This window comes from Barbatula barbatula (genome assembly GCF_947034865.1).
Source record: "Barbatula barbatula genome assembly, chromosome: 11".
Lineage (NCBI taxonomy): Eukaryota > Metazoa > Chordata > Actinopteri > Cypriniformes > Nemacheilidae > Barbatula > Barbatula barbatula.
This window is the reverse complement of record NC_136774.1, coordinates 12828629-12843081: the sequence shown is the minus strand read 5'-3', so window position 1 is coordinate 12843081 and position 14453 is coordinate 12828629. Positions and strand designations below refer to the sequence as shown.

At 39.5% G+C, this 14453-nt stretch overlaps 1 protein-coding gene across 1 annotated transcript in view; it reads right to left on the bottom strand.

Moving 5' to 3' along the window:
• Positions 1–14453, bottom strand: part of ralgps1 (Ral GEF with PH domain and SH3 binding motif 1) — an 86280-nt gene that overhangs the window by 58695 nt on the left and 13132 nt on the right. Inside the window, exons 6-9 of the mRNA XM_079467755.1 lie at positions 14207–14290; positions 13589–13678; positions 11978–12070; positions 1978–2104 (exon numbers count right to left, since the gene is read on the bottom strand). Coding sequence (XP_079323881.1) covers positions 1978–2104; positions 11978–12070; positions 13589–13678; positions 14207–14290 — 394 coding nt within the window. The remainder of the gene's footprint in view (positions 1–1977; positions 2105–11977; positions 12071–13588; positions 13679–14206; positions 14291–14453) is intronic.

Here is a 14453-nt window from a genome sequence, read left to right as displayed (position 1 = left end):
ATGAAAAATACGTGTGTGGTGGATACAGCGTGCGTCAGCGCTATCCCCATATTTACCTTATTAAAAAAATGACTGTCTCTTTCTGGATTTCAGTTCCGATTAGTTTCAAACTTTGACGTTCTTTAGAATTCTGGTATGTCTATACCAGAGAACAACAGACAATGTGAGTTACAACCTTTTCATGTTATTTCTGCCTGGCCTGTCATTTATTCGCATTCCACAATGGCACAGAAGCACCTGGAAAACTCCAGTTCAGACCGTGTGCCTGGACCTCAAGCATGTGGCAATGGCATACTGAACGGTCTGCTTCATGTCTACACAGAATCAAACACCCATGTCTAAAAAAACACAAACATGGCCTCTCGTAAAACAAGACAGCAGTTAGAAACAGATCCAGACAATCTCCTTGGCACAAAGCCTCTGATCTCTTTCACGAGTCGCATTAAGCATACAGATCGTACTGTTGGGATCTGCGCCCTGTCCCCCAGGAGAGTGTTGAGTTTTGGGTATTCCTGAAAGAAGCATCTATTTCCATCTTCTGCAACTAAAAAGTCTTTACGTAAGAGAGAAATAGCAGCTATGAGGAGCAGTAAGTCTCGGCATGTGCGTGACTAGTGTTGGAATTAGAGAGAAGGCAAAAGACGCTTTGTCATTTTTTTGAATTTCAGAAAGCAGGAAAAAGATATAAGAAGCAAATAAACAATATGACCAAGACTGTGTCAACACCAACACCACAATTTTCTAAACAATATGGGAAAAACCATAGGATTCCATTAAATGATTTGATTCTTGAGATGAGGTACTTCCTCCATAGAAAGGTATTTTGTGAACAGCATTTTTTCAAAACAAACATGGACCAAAGAATGCAAACATTGGGTTTTAGACTATCAATTTGCAATGTGCATTTAGAAAATCTTAAAGGTCTGCTGTGAAACACAATGCTATGCCATTAAAAATAATTGTGAGAGGTAAATAAATGGATCTAAATAAATCAAACATCTCAATCATTACTGTCCTAGATGTTTTTAAAACGCCCCCTGCTGGTCACAAAGTATTTGGTCAGAAAAGCAATTCTAAAGAAGTAGTTCACCTTCAAAATGATGTTTGTTGACCTCTTTTCATTTCAAACCTGTATGACTTTCTTTTGTTCTGCAGAACACAAAATATATTTTGAAGAAATATTGTTTTTAACAGCCCCCCGTTCACATGCACTGTTTACAAAAGTGAATGAAGCGCTGTGCTGTTCTGTTTCCAACATTTTTCAAAATATCTTCTTTTGTGTTCTGCAGAAGAAAGTCATAAAGGTTTAAAATGACAAGAGGGTGAGTAAAATATGACAGAATTTTCATTTTGAAGTTGAATTACTCCTTTAACAGTATATCCAGTCTGCCGGAAATGAACCATGCTTGCAATGTACGGACGATGTGGAACCTAAAAATATATGAAATAGAAAGTTGGGCAACAGAAGTTCTCATTTTTAGAGCATCAGGTGATTCAAGGATCATTCAGATAGTTTTAGGAAGTAATGCTTTTTCCTTAAATTTTGTATTTATTTTATTCATTAAACGACTAACATATTAAAATGTGTTTACCTCAATTGATCTGTTTAGCCGCAGCGCCATGCGTTACTATTAACTTCCGTGAATAATTAAGAGACTCCATAACTGCCATTGCTATGAAATAACTGTTCCATTGGAGTCAAAGGAGTTGACGCAACTCTCTCTCAACAGCTCTGGTATATTTCACTCTCCTGCCCTTACTATGAAAAAGTGCAAATTGGTAAATTAACAACTATAAGGGGGCAAGCCTGTCTATAAATAAAAGCACCAATGGACTGCCAGCTAAACAGAATGTAGTGTCTATGGACCAGATGTTACATGTCACTGTAGAAATGTAGAATTTAGTTAAAACTTAAAGAAAAAACATCCCACATGTTTAACCTTAATGGACAGTGCATCTACATTTCATCTCACTTACCCAGGTAAGGTATGCAGGGGGTCATTTTGAGGGATCTGATGTACTCTCTCATGCGGTTGTAATTCTCCTCCTTTGACGTAAGGAAGTCCAGCTTCTCAAAGGTGGCCTTGTCCTTTCGACTGATCAACTGTTCCGAATGCAGAAAAACAAACAGTTTAGATATTCAGAAGATTATCTGATTTGTGGACAAAAGTGCAAGTAAATAAAGCGTTTTTTTGCCATCTGTTGCCACATGTTGAATATTAAAAGGCAACAGATAATATTGTGACTGATGAGTTCCCAGAACTACAAAATTACAGACCCACTCCAGACATCCAAACATATGCTTTCGGCACAGGATATATTTTTCATTTATGGGAAGAACACAGTCACACGAAACAGATCGAGGGGGATTTATGAGCGCCATAAATCCACCAAACACCTCCATACAACGGCACATGTGCCATTGAATACAATCATTTCACACAACGTGTGCAAAGCCGGTAGGATTACACAACCTCGGAATTCAACAATCAACAGCTTTATCAAATGTTGCGTGCCATTTCTACACAGAAATTAAACATGTTGAACGGTTCACTTTCTAAAAGAAAATGTTACCCAAAGTGTTTCTAGAGAACATTATTACCTCGACACTTGCAATCCAAACAATTTAAGCAGCATGTTGCTGAGACAACAATGTGTGTCCAGAAGTGATATTATAGTGTCTCTCCAGAGTACTGTTACTCTATGTGCTCAATAATGATGTGTTAACTCAGCATGTACAGTGTTCCCCTTGCGGCCTCTTCACACAATCTTGTCTCGTGTGTCTCTGTGAGTTGCTTCTATCTCTGACCTGTGCTATTGGTTGCGATTTGCCAGTTTGTCCATTATTCCTGAATTTGTTATTGTTAGTTTGTTTTACATTTTTTTACATTTACATTTAGTCATTTAGCAGACGCTTTTATCCAAAGCGACTTACAGATGAGGAAACATTGGAAGCAATTATAACAACATAGGCAACGAAAATACATAAGTGCATCAAACTAGTCCATTAAAGCCTAGCACAGTATGAAAGCTAAGAATAGTGAGGTTAGTATTTTTTATTTTATTTTTTTTATATATAAAGAAGGAAAGGGAAGAGAATTAGGAAAAACTCAATCAGCGACGTGTTGACGGAAGAGATGCGTTTTTAGGCGTTTTTTAAAGATGGCAACCGAGTCTGCTGATCTTGTAGCAGCAGGTAGATCATTCCACCAATGTGGAACAGATCCAGTGAAGGTACGGGAGAGTGACTTTTTTCCTTTTTGGGATGGTACCACTAGTCGTTGTTCCTTTGCAGACCGCAGTGATCTGGCAGGAACATAGATCTGCATTAGCGAGTGGAGATACGATGGTGCAGATCCGGTGTTGGTCTTGTAGGCTAGGAGCAAAGCCTTGAACTTTATGCGGGCGGCAACAGGGAGCCAGTGCAACCTGATGAAGAGCGGAGTTACATGCGCTCTCTTCGGTTCATTGAAGACCACTCTTGCCGCCGCATTCTGGATCATCTGGAGAGGTTTGATTGTGCAAGCAGGAAGTCCAGCCAGAAGCGCATTGCAATAATCCAGTTTGGACAGGACAAGAGCCTGGACTAGGACTTGCGTAGAGTGCTCCAATGGGAAAGGTCTAATTTTCCTAATGTTGTAGAGGATGAATCTACAGGACCGGGTGGTGCTGGCAACATGACTTGTGAGGTTAAGCCGATCATCGATTACCACTCCCAGGTTTCTGGCTGTGCTGGACGGTGTAATCGTTGATGAGCCTAGTTGAATGGCAAGGTTGTGGTGAATCTTTGGGTTGCCCGGGATCACAAGCAGTTCCGTTTTTGCAAGGTTTAGCTGCAGGTGATGATCTTTCATCCAAAGCGAGATGTCACTAAGGCATGCCGCGATGCGAGCAGCGACCGTCGGATCGTCCGGTTGAAATGACAAGTAGAGTTGTGTGTCGTCCGCATAGCAGTGATAGGAGAAGCCATGCTTCTGAATGACCGAGCCGAGGGATGTCATGTAAATGGAGAAGAGTAGCGGTCCAAGCACTGAGCCCTGTGGCACCCCCGTGTTGAGCTGTTGGGACGCGGAGACCTCATCTCTTCAGGATACTCTGAATGACCTACCCGAGAGGTAGGACTCAAACCATTGCAACGCCATTCCAGAGACACCCATAGCACTGAGAGAAGCCAGGAGGATGTGATGATTGACAGTGTCAAAGGCAGCAGACAGATCCAGTAGGATGAGCACAGAAGACATGGATGATGCTTTTGCTAGTCTCAGGGCTTCGATGACTGAGAGCAGTGCAGTCTCTGTGGAATGACCGGTCTTGAACCCAGACTGATTGCTGTCCAGGAGGTTGTTTTGCATGAGAAAGGAGGAGAGCTGATTGAACACAACTCGCTCCAGGGCTTTGGCGATGAAGGGAAGAAGGGAGACAGGCCTGTAGTTTTCTAGCAGTGTAGGGTCCAGGGTGGGTTTCTTTAGAAGCGGTGTGATGCGAGCCTCTTTTAACGCTGTGGGAAATGTCCCAGTGGTGAGCGAAGAGTTGATGATGTGGGTCAGAGCAGGCACAACCGTCGGAGAGATGGCCTGGAGGAGATGGGTGGGGATGGGATCCAGTGGGCAGGTGGTAGGGTGGTTGGAGCCAATGATCTTTGAGACATCAGCTTCAGACAGAGGAGTAAAGGCAGGGAGCACACACGTGTCAGGGATGTGGGCGGGTTCGACAGATGGTGGCGTAGAGAACTGGCTGCTGATGGCAGTAGTTTTCTTTACGAAGAACGATGCAAAATCACCAGCTGTTAACTCCGATGAAGGTGCGGGAGCAGGCGGACAGAGGAGAGCAGAGAAGGTTTTGAAGAGCGTTCGAGAGTCCGGAGAGTTGCAGATCCTCGAGTGGTAGTAATCTGTTTTTGCAGAGGTGACATCTACAGAGAAAGAAGAGAGAAGAGATTGGTAGAGAGAGAGGTCTGCAGGGTCTTTTGACTTGCGCCATTTTCTCTCAGCTGACCGGAGGCTGGCGCGATGCTCACGCAGTACGTCCGATAACCAGGGAGCCGATGGGGATGGACGGGCTGGTCCAGATGCAAGAGGGCATAGGTTGTCCAATCAGGATGAAAGCGTGGAACACAGAGTGGCTGTGGCATTGTCTGTATTCAAAAGAGAGAGCTCATCAGAGGGGGGGAGTGCAGAGAGGACAGCAGAGGAAAAACAAGAGGGAGGGAGAGACCGCAGGTTGCGCCGGAAGGTGACCATCGGTGAGACATCTGCGATATCCGGAGCAGTGAGGTCGAGGTCAAGGGTGACGAAGAAGTGATCAGACGTGTGCAGCGGGGTGACCTGAGGGTGATGAGTGGAGCAGTACCTTGTGAAGATCAAATCTAGATGGTTTCCAGACTTGTGGGTTGCTGATGTGGAAACCTGCTCGAGGAGAAATGATGCGGTCAGGTTGACGAAGTCAGCAGCCTGTGGCTTTCCAATGTGGATGTTGAAGTCGCCTAGTACCACCAGGGGAGTACCATCCTCAGGGAAGGATGAAAGAAGCACATCCAGCTCCTCCAAGAAATGTCCAAGCTGACCTGGGGGACGATATATAACTACAAAATGACTTTTAACAGGGTGGGTGATAGTAACAGCATGAAACTCGAAGGAGCTGTTGTCACACAAGGGTGTTAGCTGATTGAATTTCCAGTCTTTGGGGATGAGTAGACCGGTGCCTCCACCCCTTCCTGTGATGCGAGGGCTGTGGGAGAAAGTGTGGTTATGGGAGAGGGCAGCGGGGGTGGCAGAATCCTCTGGTTTGATCCATGTTTCTGTAAGTGCTACAATGGAAAGTCCAGAATGTTTAACGAAAGCTGTAATGAAATCAGCTTTGTTCACAGCAGATTGGCAGTTCCACAATCCTATTGGGAAAGTAGAAGGGGCAGTTGCTAGAAGTGATACATTGTGAAGATTATTAGCATTGCGTCGCCTTCGGCATGCGGCAGATGATTTACGTGTTGTGATAACAGAAAGGATTTTAAAACACATATTTAAGAGAAGCAGAAAGAAAATAGGGAGAAACATTAAAGAAAACAATAAAGGAATAAGTGTTAGTGGAAACAAGTAAGACAAAAAGTGCAGGTGTTGATACAAAACAGCAAAATAATAATACAAAAGAAGTGCAATACTCAAGTGCCCTGTCGGTGTTCCGGGCTCGGTGGAGTCGCGCGCAGGTAGAGTCGATGTCTTTACTCTCTTCGGTCTTCACGCGACCGCTGCCGCGGTGGGTAGACGCTTGGTTGACTACCATTCGTAAGTTAAAGACGTAAGTTTCTCTGGTCCAGAAGCACTTCCTGTTTCAGTTTTTAACACTACTCAAGTGTTAGAACAAGAAACAAATAACAAAACATTTACATCAAAATGTTAAATGAAAATGTTAAGGACCTAAACAATGTGAAATAAACAAAATAAAATAGGAAGTGCTTCTGGACCATGTGGGTAGATGACAAATATACTGTTCAGTATATGAGTCCTATGGTGTGACAGCAGAAGTTAAGAAAGAAAACGGAAAATTACGTAATATTTTATATTATGAATATTTATATTTCTAAAATAAAAGAGAGATTTATATTTGTTCTTGTTTTTTTCCCTAAATTGTTGCTGTCACGCAAGACACACATTTAATGGATATTTGTTAACTACCCATGTCTTGCCAAAACATGTATACAGCCCTATTCGTACAGGACTAGTTTTCTAAACTGTTCAAACACGATGTCTGTGATTGTATGTACCGATTCGGATATTACAGAGGTGGGAGGGGACAATGTTGTTTGGTTACCAAAGAAAAACATACAGGTTGGAAATAATACGAAGGTGAATAAATGGTGGAATTAAAACGTTTGGGTGAACTATTCCATTATCATATTAGATTTCTCTAAAATGTCCTTTTTAATAAAAAATCTTCTGCATTTTCTTTGAACTCACTGACACAGTTATTAGTGCTAAAAAAGGAAATATCTTATACGGCCTCTTTCATTTTTTTAATTGTGTATTTTCTGCTTCCCAAGACATTGACTGTATTAATAATACATTTTAGAAATATAAAAGCATTTCTCAACATGACTTTCAAAAGCAACAGCTCAATTTCGTCTGTTTCATATGTACGCAAAGCAGTAAGAAAGTGATAAGATTAAGTGACAGTTAACTGGCCATCTGTGCCGTGTTTATTAATTTTTGGGCCAAAAATGTACCAGAGGAATTTAATAAGCCTCAACATGGACTCTTCTCCTTCAGACTGGTAAATGCAAAGCGCACACAGAGGAAACTATGAAGTACTTTTCAAACACCTTCTAATGTATATCTCCAAGCAAGTGGTAGAGATTTTTGTTTATTAAAAATGTGAGTTAGATAGCAACTGTGTGGAAATGAAAATATTATGACAATATTTGACAGACTACTGGGAGCTAAGGGAGTCTGCTTGATACTTAAAAGCAAAAACAAATCACACAGCCACTGTAAATGATGAACAGGTTAAACTATAACAGCAGGTGTGTGTTTCAGTCAATATGACTTCCATCTGTGCTGTGTGTGTGTATTAACAAACTTATTATTCATATTAGTTATATACAAAGATGTTACCCACTGACCTAAATCAATCAAAACCTCAAAACTCATTCCCATCGACACACATACAGTGTTCTCACAGTGAGGGAATCCCTACAAACGCTTATGACTTTATAATATTGAACAGTAACGCACGATTGGCTTTGATTATAAAACAGTGCTAATAGGTGCCAGAAGTGACTGCCAGATCGCAGTTAATACATCAGCAGTCGTAAAGACGGCACGGCACTGAGCTCAAGGCCGCATTAGGAACAAGTTTCCATTTAGCTTGCGTTTCGTCTGGGACGAGACTTTCAGCAGAAGAGCGCAATCCTTGGGGCTGTTATTGCCAATAGGTCCATTTGTCGCTCTTGTTTAAGTTAGAAAAGAAGTGAGAGGAGAAATAGGGTTATTAGTGGTGAGTAAAAGAAAATGAAAGGAATAGGAATGACAAAGAAAAACGGGCTGCGGAGGAGATGGAAAATGTTGTAGTGCAAGACGTGTACCACTGAGGGAATGCTGGGATACATTAAAGAATCAATGGGCTATTTGTCTTGTTGTCAGCAGGGCTTGTTTTCTCCTCTCATCTCTTTTCAACAGGCCTTCAAACTCTAGTATTGCTTCTTCTTTCTTTATTTCTTTCTTTCTCATCACTTCTCCTCCATAAATGTTCCTAGTATATGTATTTGCAATTGTCCCAAATTGTGTCTGGGTGCTTAAAGGAAAAGTTCTGCACTAACTATGCACATGTTCCTCTAACATTTGACATCCAGAAAGTGTTCAGATATACTTTGTCTTCACTTTGAATACTGTTGCACTTCAAATACTGTATGTATAACCAATGATATATCTTCACGTTTTTATTTCCTGTATGATTTATTGCAACACACCAATAAACACGAAAGCCCAGAATACATAATAAGACAAATTGTATATAGAATCTGACTGTTCCAAAACATATATCAGCAACCGCTGTCTTTCTCGCAATTCATTGCCTGCCTACTAGGAAATCAGCAGTTAATCTTCAAATAAATGGAAGCGAGGCCTTGAAGTGGAGCGGCTCTGAAACTGTCTGGAACAAATGACATAAAGAATTACTCACTCTGGTCTGTGCGGTGAAACATAAACCATTCACACATCCAGACTTATAACCAGGGACAGATTATGACTTCGATGTGCGTTTCAAAGACCCCCTGGCATCACATATTTTACGACAACAGTTTTGTACCTGTGCCGAAATACCCAGGACTTATAGCTCAGTGGTAAGAGCGTGGTGCTAACAATGCCAAGGTTGTGGGTTCAATTCCCAGGGGATTGCACATACTTAGAAACAAATGTATAGGATAATGCAATGTAAGTCGCTTTGGCGAAAGTGCCACGAGACCAACTTGCTATTGTAAACAAAAGCTTATGACACTTGTCCCGCCTTTGGGGTCTTCTTATTGGTCCACTGCTGTGGAACCGAAATTGATGGTGTACAGCATCTTAAAACCATGGCCTATGTGAGAGCTGCTGCAAACGACACGAGACGCAGGCATAACATTTAAGCACGTCCGTCTAGAGCGTGTTTACATAGAAAAACTATATAAAGGTAGTTCAGCAGAACATCACAAATATTTTGCAGTACTCGACACCTAAAAATGCTTCTGACCTCTCCATAAGTTTATTCCTTGCATAATTCACATTTCTGCATTAAGAAGATGAGCATTTGTAGTCCATGCATTACGAACTAAGCAATATCAATCACCAAAGCATTTAACGTTATCTTAATAAAAAGTTGGTTTTAACTTAGCTGAGAGGTATCTTTCGTGAATTCCACAACGTAATCCAAATCCAGCTGCCTCACAAGACTGTATCCAATGGCCAGTAAAGACAGTGAACTGAGATGTCTGTGAGACATTTCTGTGGTTTTAAACTCATTTTGCATCACTTTCTTCTACACGTGACTTCTGCGTGTTATATTATATATTGTTTTTCCCTCGCTTCTAGATGCACTGTCCATCTCAACAGCGTAGCAATGCATTAGGAATATTTGTTTGAATTATTTGCTACGGTTAACACTTCACAACTGCAAAAATGTTTTTCTTTATTCCACAGTATCAGTCCTATTTTATTGATAAATAAAAAATGTATAAATATAATAATAATAATTCATTACATTTATATAGCGCTTTTCTGGGAATCTGGGAATCTCCTCAACCACCACCAATGTGCAGCATCCGCCTGGATGATGTAACGGCAGCCATATTGCGCCAGAACGCCCAACAAACCAGTTTATTGGTGGATAGGAGACATAGTTTTGAAGCCAATTGGTACATAATGGGATGATTAGGAGGCCATGATGTACTGTATATAGGCGAATCTGGCCATGATGCCGGGGTTAAACCCCCACTCTTATTTGAAGGACAGGATTTTTTAATGACCACAAACAGTCAGGACCTTGCAAACACATGCAAGTGGCTTTTCATCATAAACAAATCAATAAATGAAATTTTCTAATCCACAACTAGGTTATACTTCAATGTTCATTTTTTCTTAAAGGCTCGTAAGCTCAAAATCATTTGTCATGTTATTGAAAACACCCTTTTTTGTAAGAGATGGCATTATGGGATGCAGAATAGTAAAGTAGTATGGCATAACCTTAATATTTCTCTTTCACTAGGAATACTGGTGTGCATTTTTTCACCAGGTTTCTTCATTTTCTGTGCATAAACCAATAAAAATTAAAACACTCTTTAAAGTGACTTATTTTTTGTAGGTATAAAAAACAAGTTATCATATGCTTTATCAATAAATTACATTGATGAATTTGAATGAACTAATTTGGTCTTTAATACTATAGAACCTCTACAATTATTTAATTGCTAAAATACCCTTTCTTGCAAAGCCATATCCATGCCATAAGAGTTAAGCTTGCGGTATCAGACAAACGTCCCTGCCACAATGACTTATAAAATGAAATCCTCATTCTTTTTCCATCTTTTCTCAATTTGGAGAAGTGCTGTGGCAAAATGCGGAATGTGAACACTGGCAACGCCGTGCATCCCAGATCATTAAGTTTAGTGAGTCTAAACTCCCACCACTGAGATCTCTTATTGAAATTAGCACTGGATAATAATAAACCTGCCAGATCTGAAATCCCCTTTGCCTTACAATCACATTTACTACCCTGCACTGGATGCCCTTGGAACGTTATATGTTTACACCCTCTATTTAATAACATGCCTCTCAAAGTCATGATCACGCGAAGGATGAAAAATGAAGAGGTTCTCTTTTCCAGTGGACGCTATTCTGAAGGCATGTGATCTTTCTTCAAGACGACATCTAGGTTTGCTCAGAAGGACACAGTGAAGATCAAATAATAAGTCAGATTTTATTCAAACAATAATTCAGAATTGATTCAATGTCTCTTGCACTCCAATAGATATATCAGGACAAAGGTGGATTCAGTTTACAAATCAGTGCGTGAAAGCGCACAAGGCTGAAAAATGCATTGCAGATGAGAGCAATGTGGTATACTGAGGTAAAAAAACTGGCAATGAAAGAAGCCCACAAATATTATGCATTGTGCAAAAATGCATTGAAATTTCATAAAATGGGGAAATATTTTTTGGAAAAAAGTATTGACCACTATTATTACAGAGGCTGTGTAAAATATACTGGTGTCAATGTACATTATTTCTAATAAACCAAAAAACAAACACAGATTAAGATGATGTGACTGCAAACAACCAAAGTCCAATGCAGATAAAAGAGAAACAACACTTCATTTAGTATTCAGATATATCCAAACTCTCACTGTTGCAAGTTTTGTCAGTGGCGCTATACACTTCAGCCCCCTTCATCCAAAAAAAGCCAAAGAGGTTTTTAGACCTCAGAGTGTGGTAATGCAAACACTTATAAATAGATTTAAAGCTTTGGCAATAGTAAACACGGTCTTGGAAAAAGCTCTTTCTAAATTTTCCAAGTCACTTAAATGTTCAGAAATGGGATCAAATGGGTTCATTTTATCACTCTCCTAATGCATTCAGACTACTGTGATCTCTGTAAATAAGATCAATGGAAATCCAAGAGCATGGAGGCTCTCCAGAGAAATAAATACAAACACAGCACTGCCGGCTAAATCACACACCAGCAAACAGCTACCATTCGGTGGTTAACACAACAAATCCCATGTGAACAGAATATTAAAGGGGTTTTTCTGCGTAAAAATAAACCGAAAACCTGTTTAGTCTGTTTGTAGTTTTTGAACAAAACAGACTAATCTACATTAGAAAATTGGCAAACCATCAGGTATGAGGTTAAATCTAAGAATGCAATCTACACTTTAATAAAGCACGAAAAAAAAACCATTAGGTAGCTATATAAGTCTTTTGCAAACAAATGCCATCTTATCAATAATAACTTACCGCCCAGGTTTTGCTCAGTCTGAAAATAGGAGCACTCTGAAGAGCAGAGACCACCGACACCAGCGAATGCAGGTTATTCAGCTCTAGCAGTTTCTAGAAACAATAAAAACAAACAGCTTTAAAGCACATGTGTGTATAACTTGTGCAAATAGATTCTACAGACACATATTTGTGGGGCAGCTCAAGCATTTAGTCTTCATAGCAACCAGGATTCAATAAAATATAGATTATACATTTCCATTTAATAGTGATACTCGTCTAATACAGTCCAAATACAAAGAAGCTGGTTCATCAGATGTTCATGGATTCAATGATACTGCAACTAGACTGTACAACGCAATCAATCCTATGAATCGTAAGTCTCTGTCTGACAACAACTATTTCATGGTTTGTGATCTTTCCATCAACTACGACAAAAAATCATTGGTTCAGAAATCAACTTCCACTCTGATTTCCAGCCAGATGATGTCATCATTTTGCAATGTTTGACCTCTGTATAGCACCATGTACCACCTGTCATGGGTCCGTACCAGGAGGAAACCAGTGCCTGGTTTGGTTTAGTCATTGGATGATCTGCTTTCTTTATTAGCAAAGCCCACTCCGACTCACTCACTCATGTGTTTCTGCCGGTTGCAGGGTGTGCTGGGTAAAGTGCTGCAATTTTCAGACTTGGCATGCAGTGCAGGGTGAGTGTTCAACCATATAGAGTCATTCAGCAGGTTTTCCTGTGTTACGGTACATTGAGCTTCAGGAGAGCTTGCAGACTGATTGAATTCACAGGAGTGTGTGGGTTAAAAGATTTGAATATTGTCATGATTATTCATAAATATTCAGTGTATGTGTATATAAAATCAACAACAAAGGTATTTCTATATAATTAGATTAAAACTTTTTTTGGAAAGCAAAATATCACATTTTATCAGGATGGATAATTTTTATTAGGCTTATTAAAAAAATTATTTCAATTTGGAAATCAAAAGCTTTGTAATCAAAAGCAGTTTTGTATATAGAAAATAAATAGTTTCGATTCCCCTTTTTAAATCCATATTTTTGTTCTCTTACAAAAACATGAAGCTTTCTGTGCTTACTTATATTTTAACCTCTTTTACAAGACGGATGAAAAGTCAAAAAAAATGTGTGAAAAATACGAGATTGGTTTACGAGAAAAGCACTTACATTAGACTGACATTTACATGAGAAAATGGTAAAACAATAATAATATTAGATTTCATAATTGGTTTCACAATGCTTGATTATTCCAAAAGAAACTGAAAAATATATAATTGTTTAAACAATTTCCCATGCACTCCCCTGTATGCTATTGGTCTGCGATAACATCATTACTAATGGTCATTGTTAAAGGAAAATTCTTGTTGCCCATCAAAGCTTGCATGTATAATATCTTGCTTGCCTCTCTAATAACACCAGATAAAGTAAAGACAACGCCAAATGCAATTATGAAATCATTAAGCCTAATGAAATTCAGATGTGAATATGAATGTTATTAAACGTTTGTCTGATTTCAATAAAACACACAGTCAGTTGTATGTCAGATGCTATGGCAACACAAACAAAGCACAAAGCACCAGTAATAAAGCTAAAATGTCTCACCTTTGCAATTTTGATGAAGTGTCCCAAAATTTCTGCTCGTATTTTGAGTGTCTGAGCTGTTAAAATCTCCCTCACTGCCCAGAAACTCACCTGAGAGAAGAACATTTTAAAAGCTTGAAGTAATATTAGACCTAAAACACATGAGCAGCAAGCCCATCGAACAAAAGCTATAATACGTTTGTGAAAACAGAACATTAAAGTGTATAAATTGAACACAGAGAAAGATATTTGGAACAATGCTTACAACCAGACACATTTTTGCCATAGTAGGTAAAAGTACTTTATAGGTTTTCTTTGTTATGCTGAACACAAAAAAAGGCATTTTGAAGTAGGTACGACTGCATTGTTCTGGGGCACTTTTGACTACCATTGTATTTTTTCCTACTATGGTAGTCAACATGGGGCAAAATCTGTCTGGTTATACTCATACTTCCAAATATCTTTCTCTGTGTTCATCAGAACAAAGAATTATATACAGATTCGGAACAACTTGAAGGTGAGTAAATGATGACAGAATTAAAAGTATCCCCAACCAAAACCTGCCCACAGGTTATTAACACTAACAGGTATTAAGCCTTGTTATGAATGCAGTTTTAATGCAGTTGTTAAGGATCTTACCTGGTTGAATCGCCTTGTAAAGGCCACAACATTGGGTGAAAGACTGTGCTTCTCCTTCTTGTTCCATCCACAGCTTGCCAGCTCCTACATAAAAAATATATCTTTTGGCTATCTTCACTGATATTAACTTGATTAACATACCGGTAAAGCAGATTAAACACTTCCACTACATACCCTCACATATTGTACATTCATTTAAAAGAAAATGTGACATTTCCAATTGTATTAGTTTGTTTTGAAGTTAGCA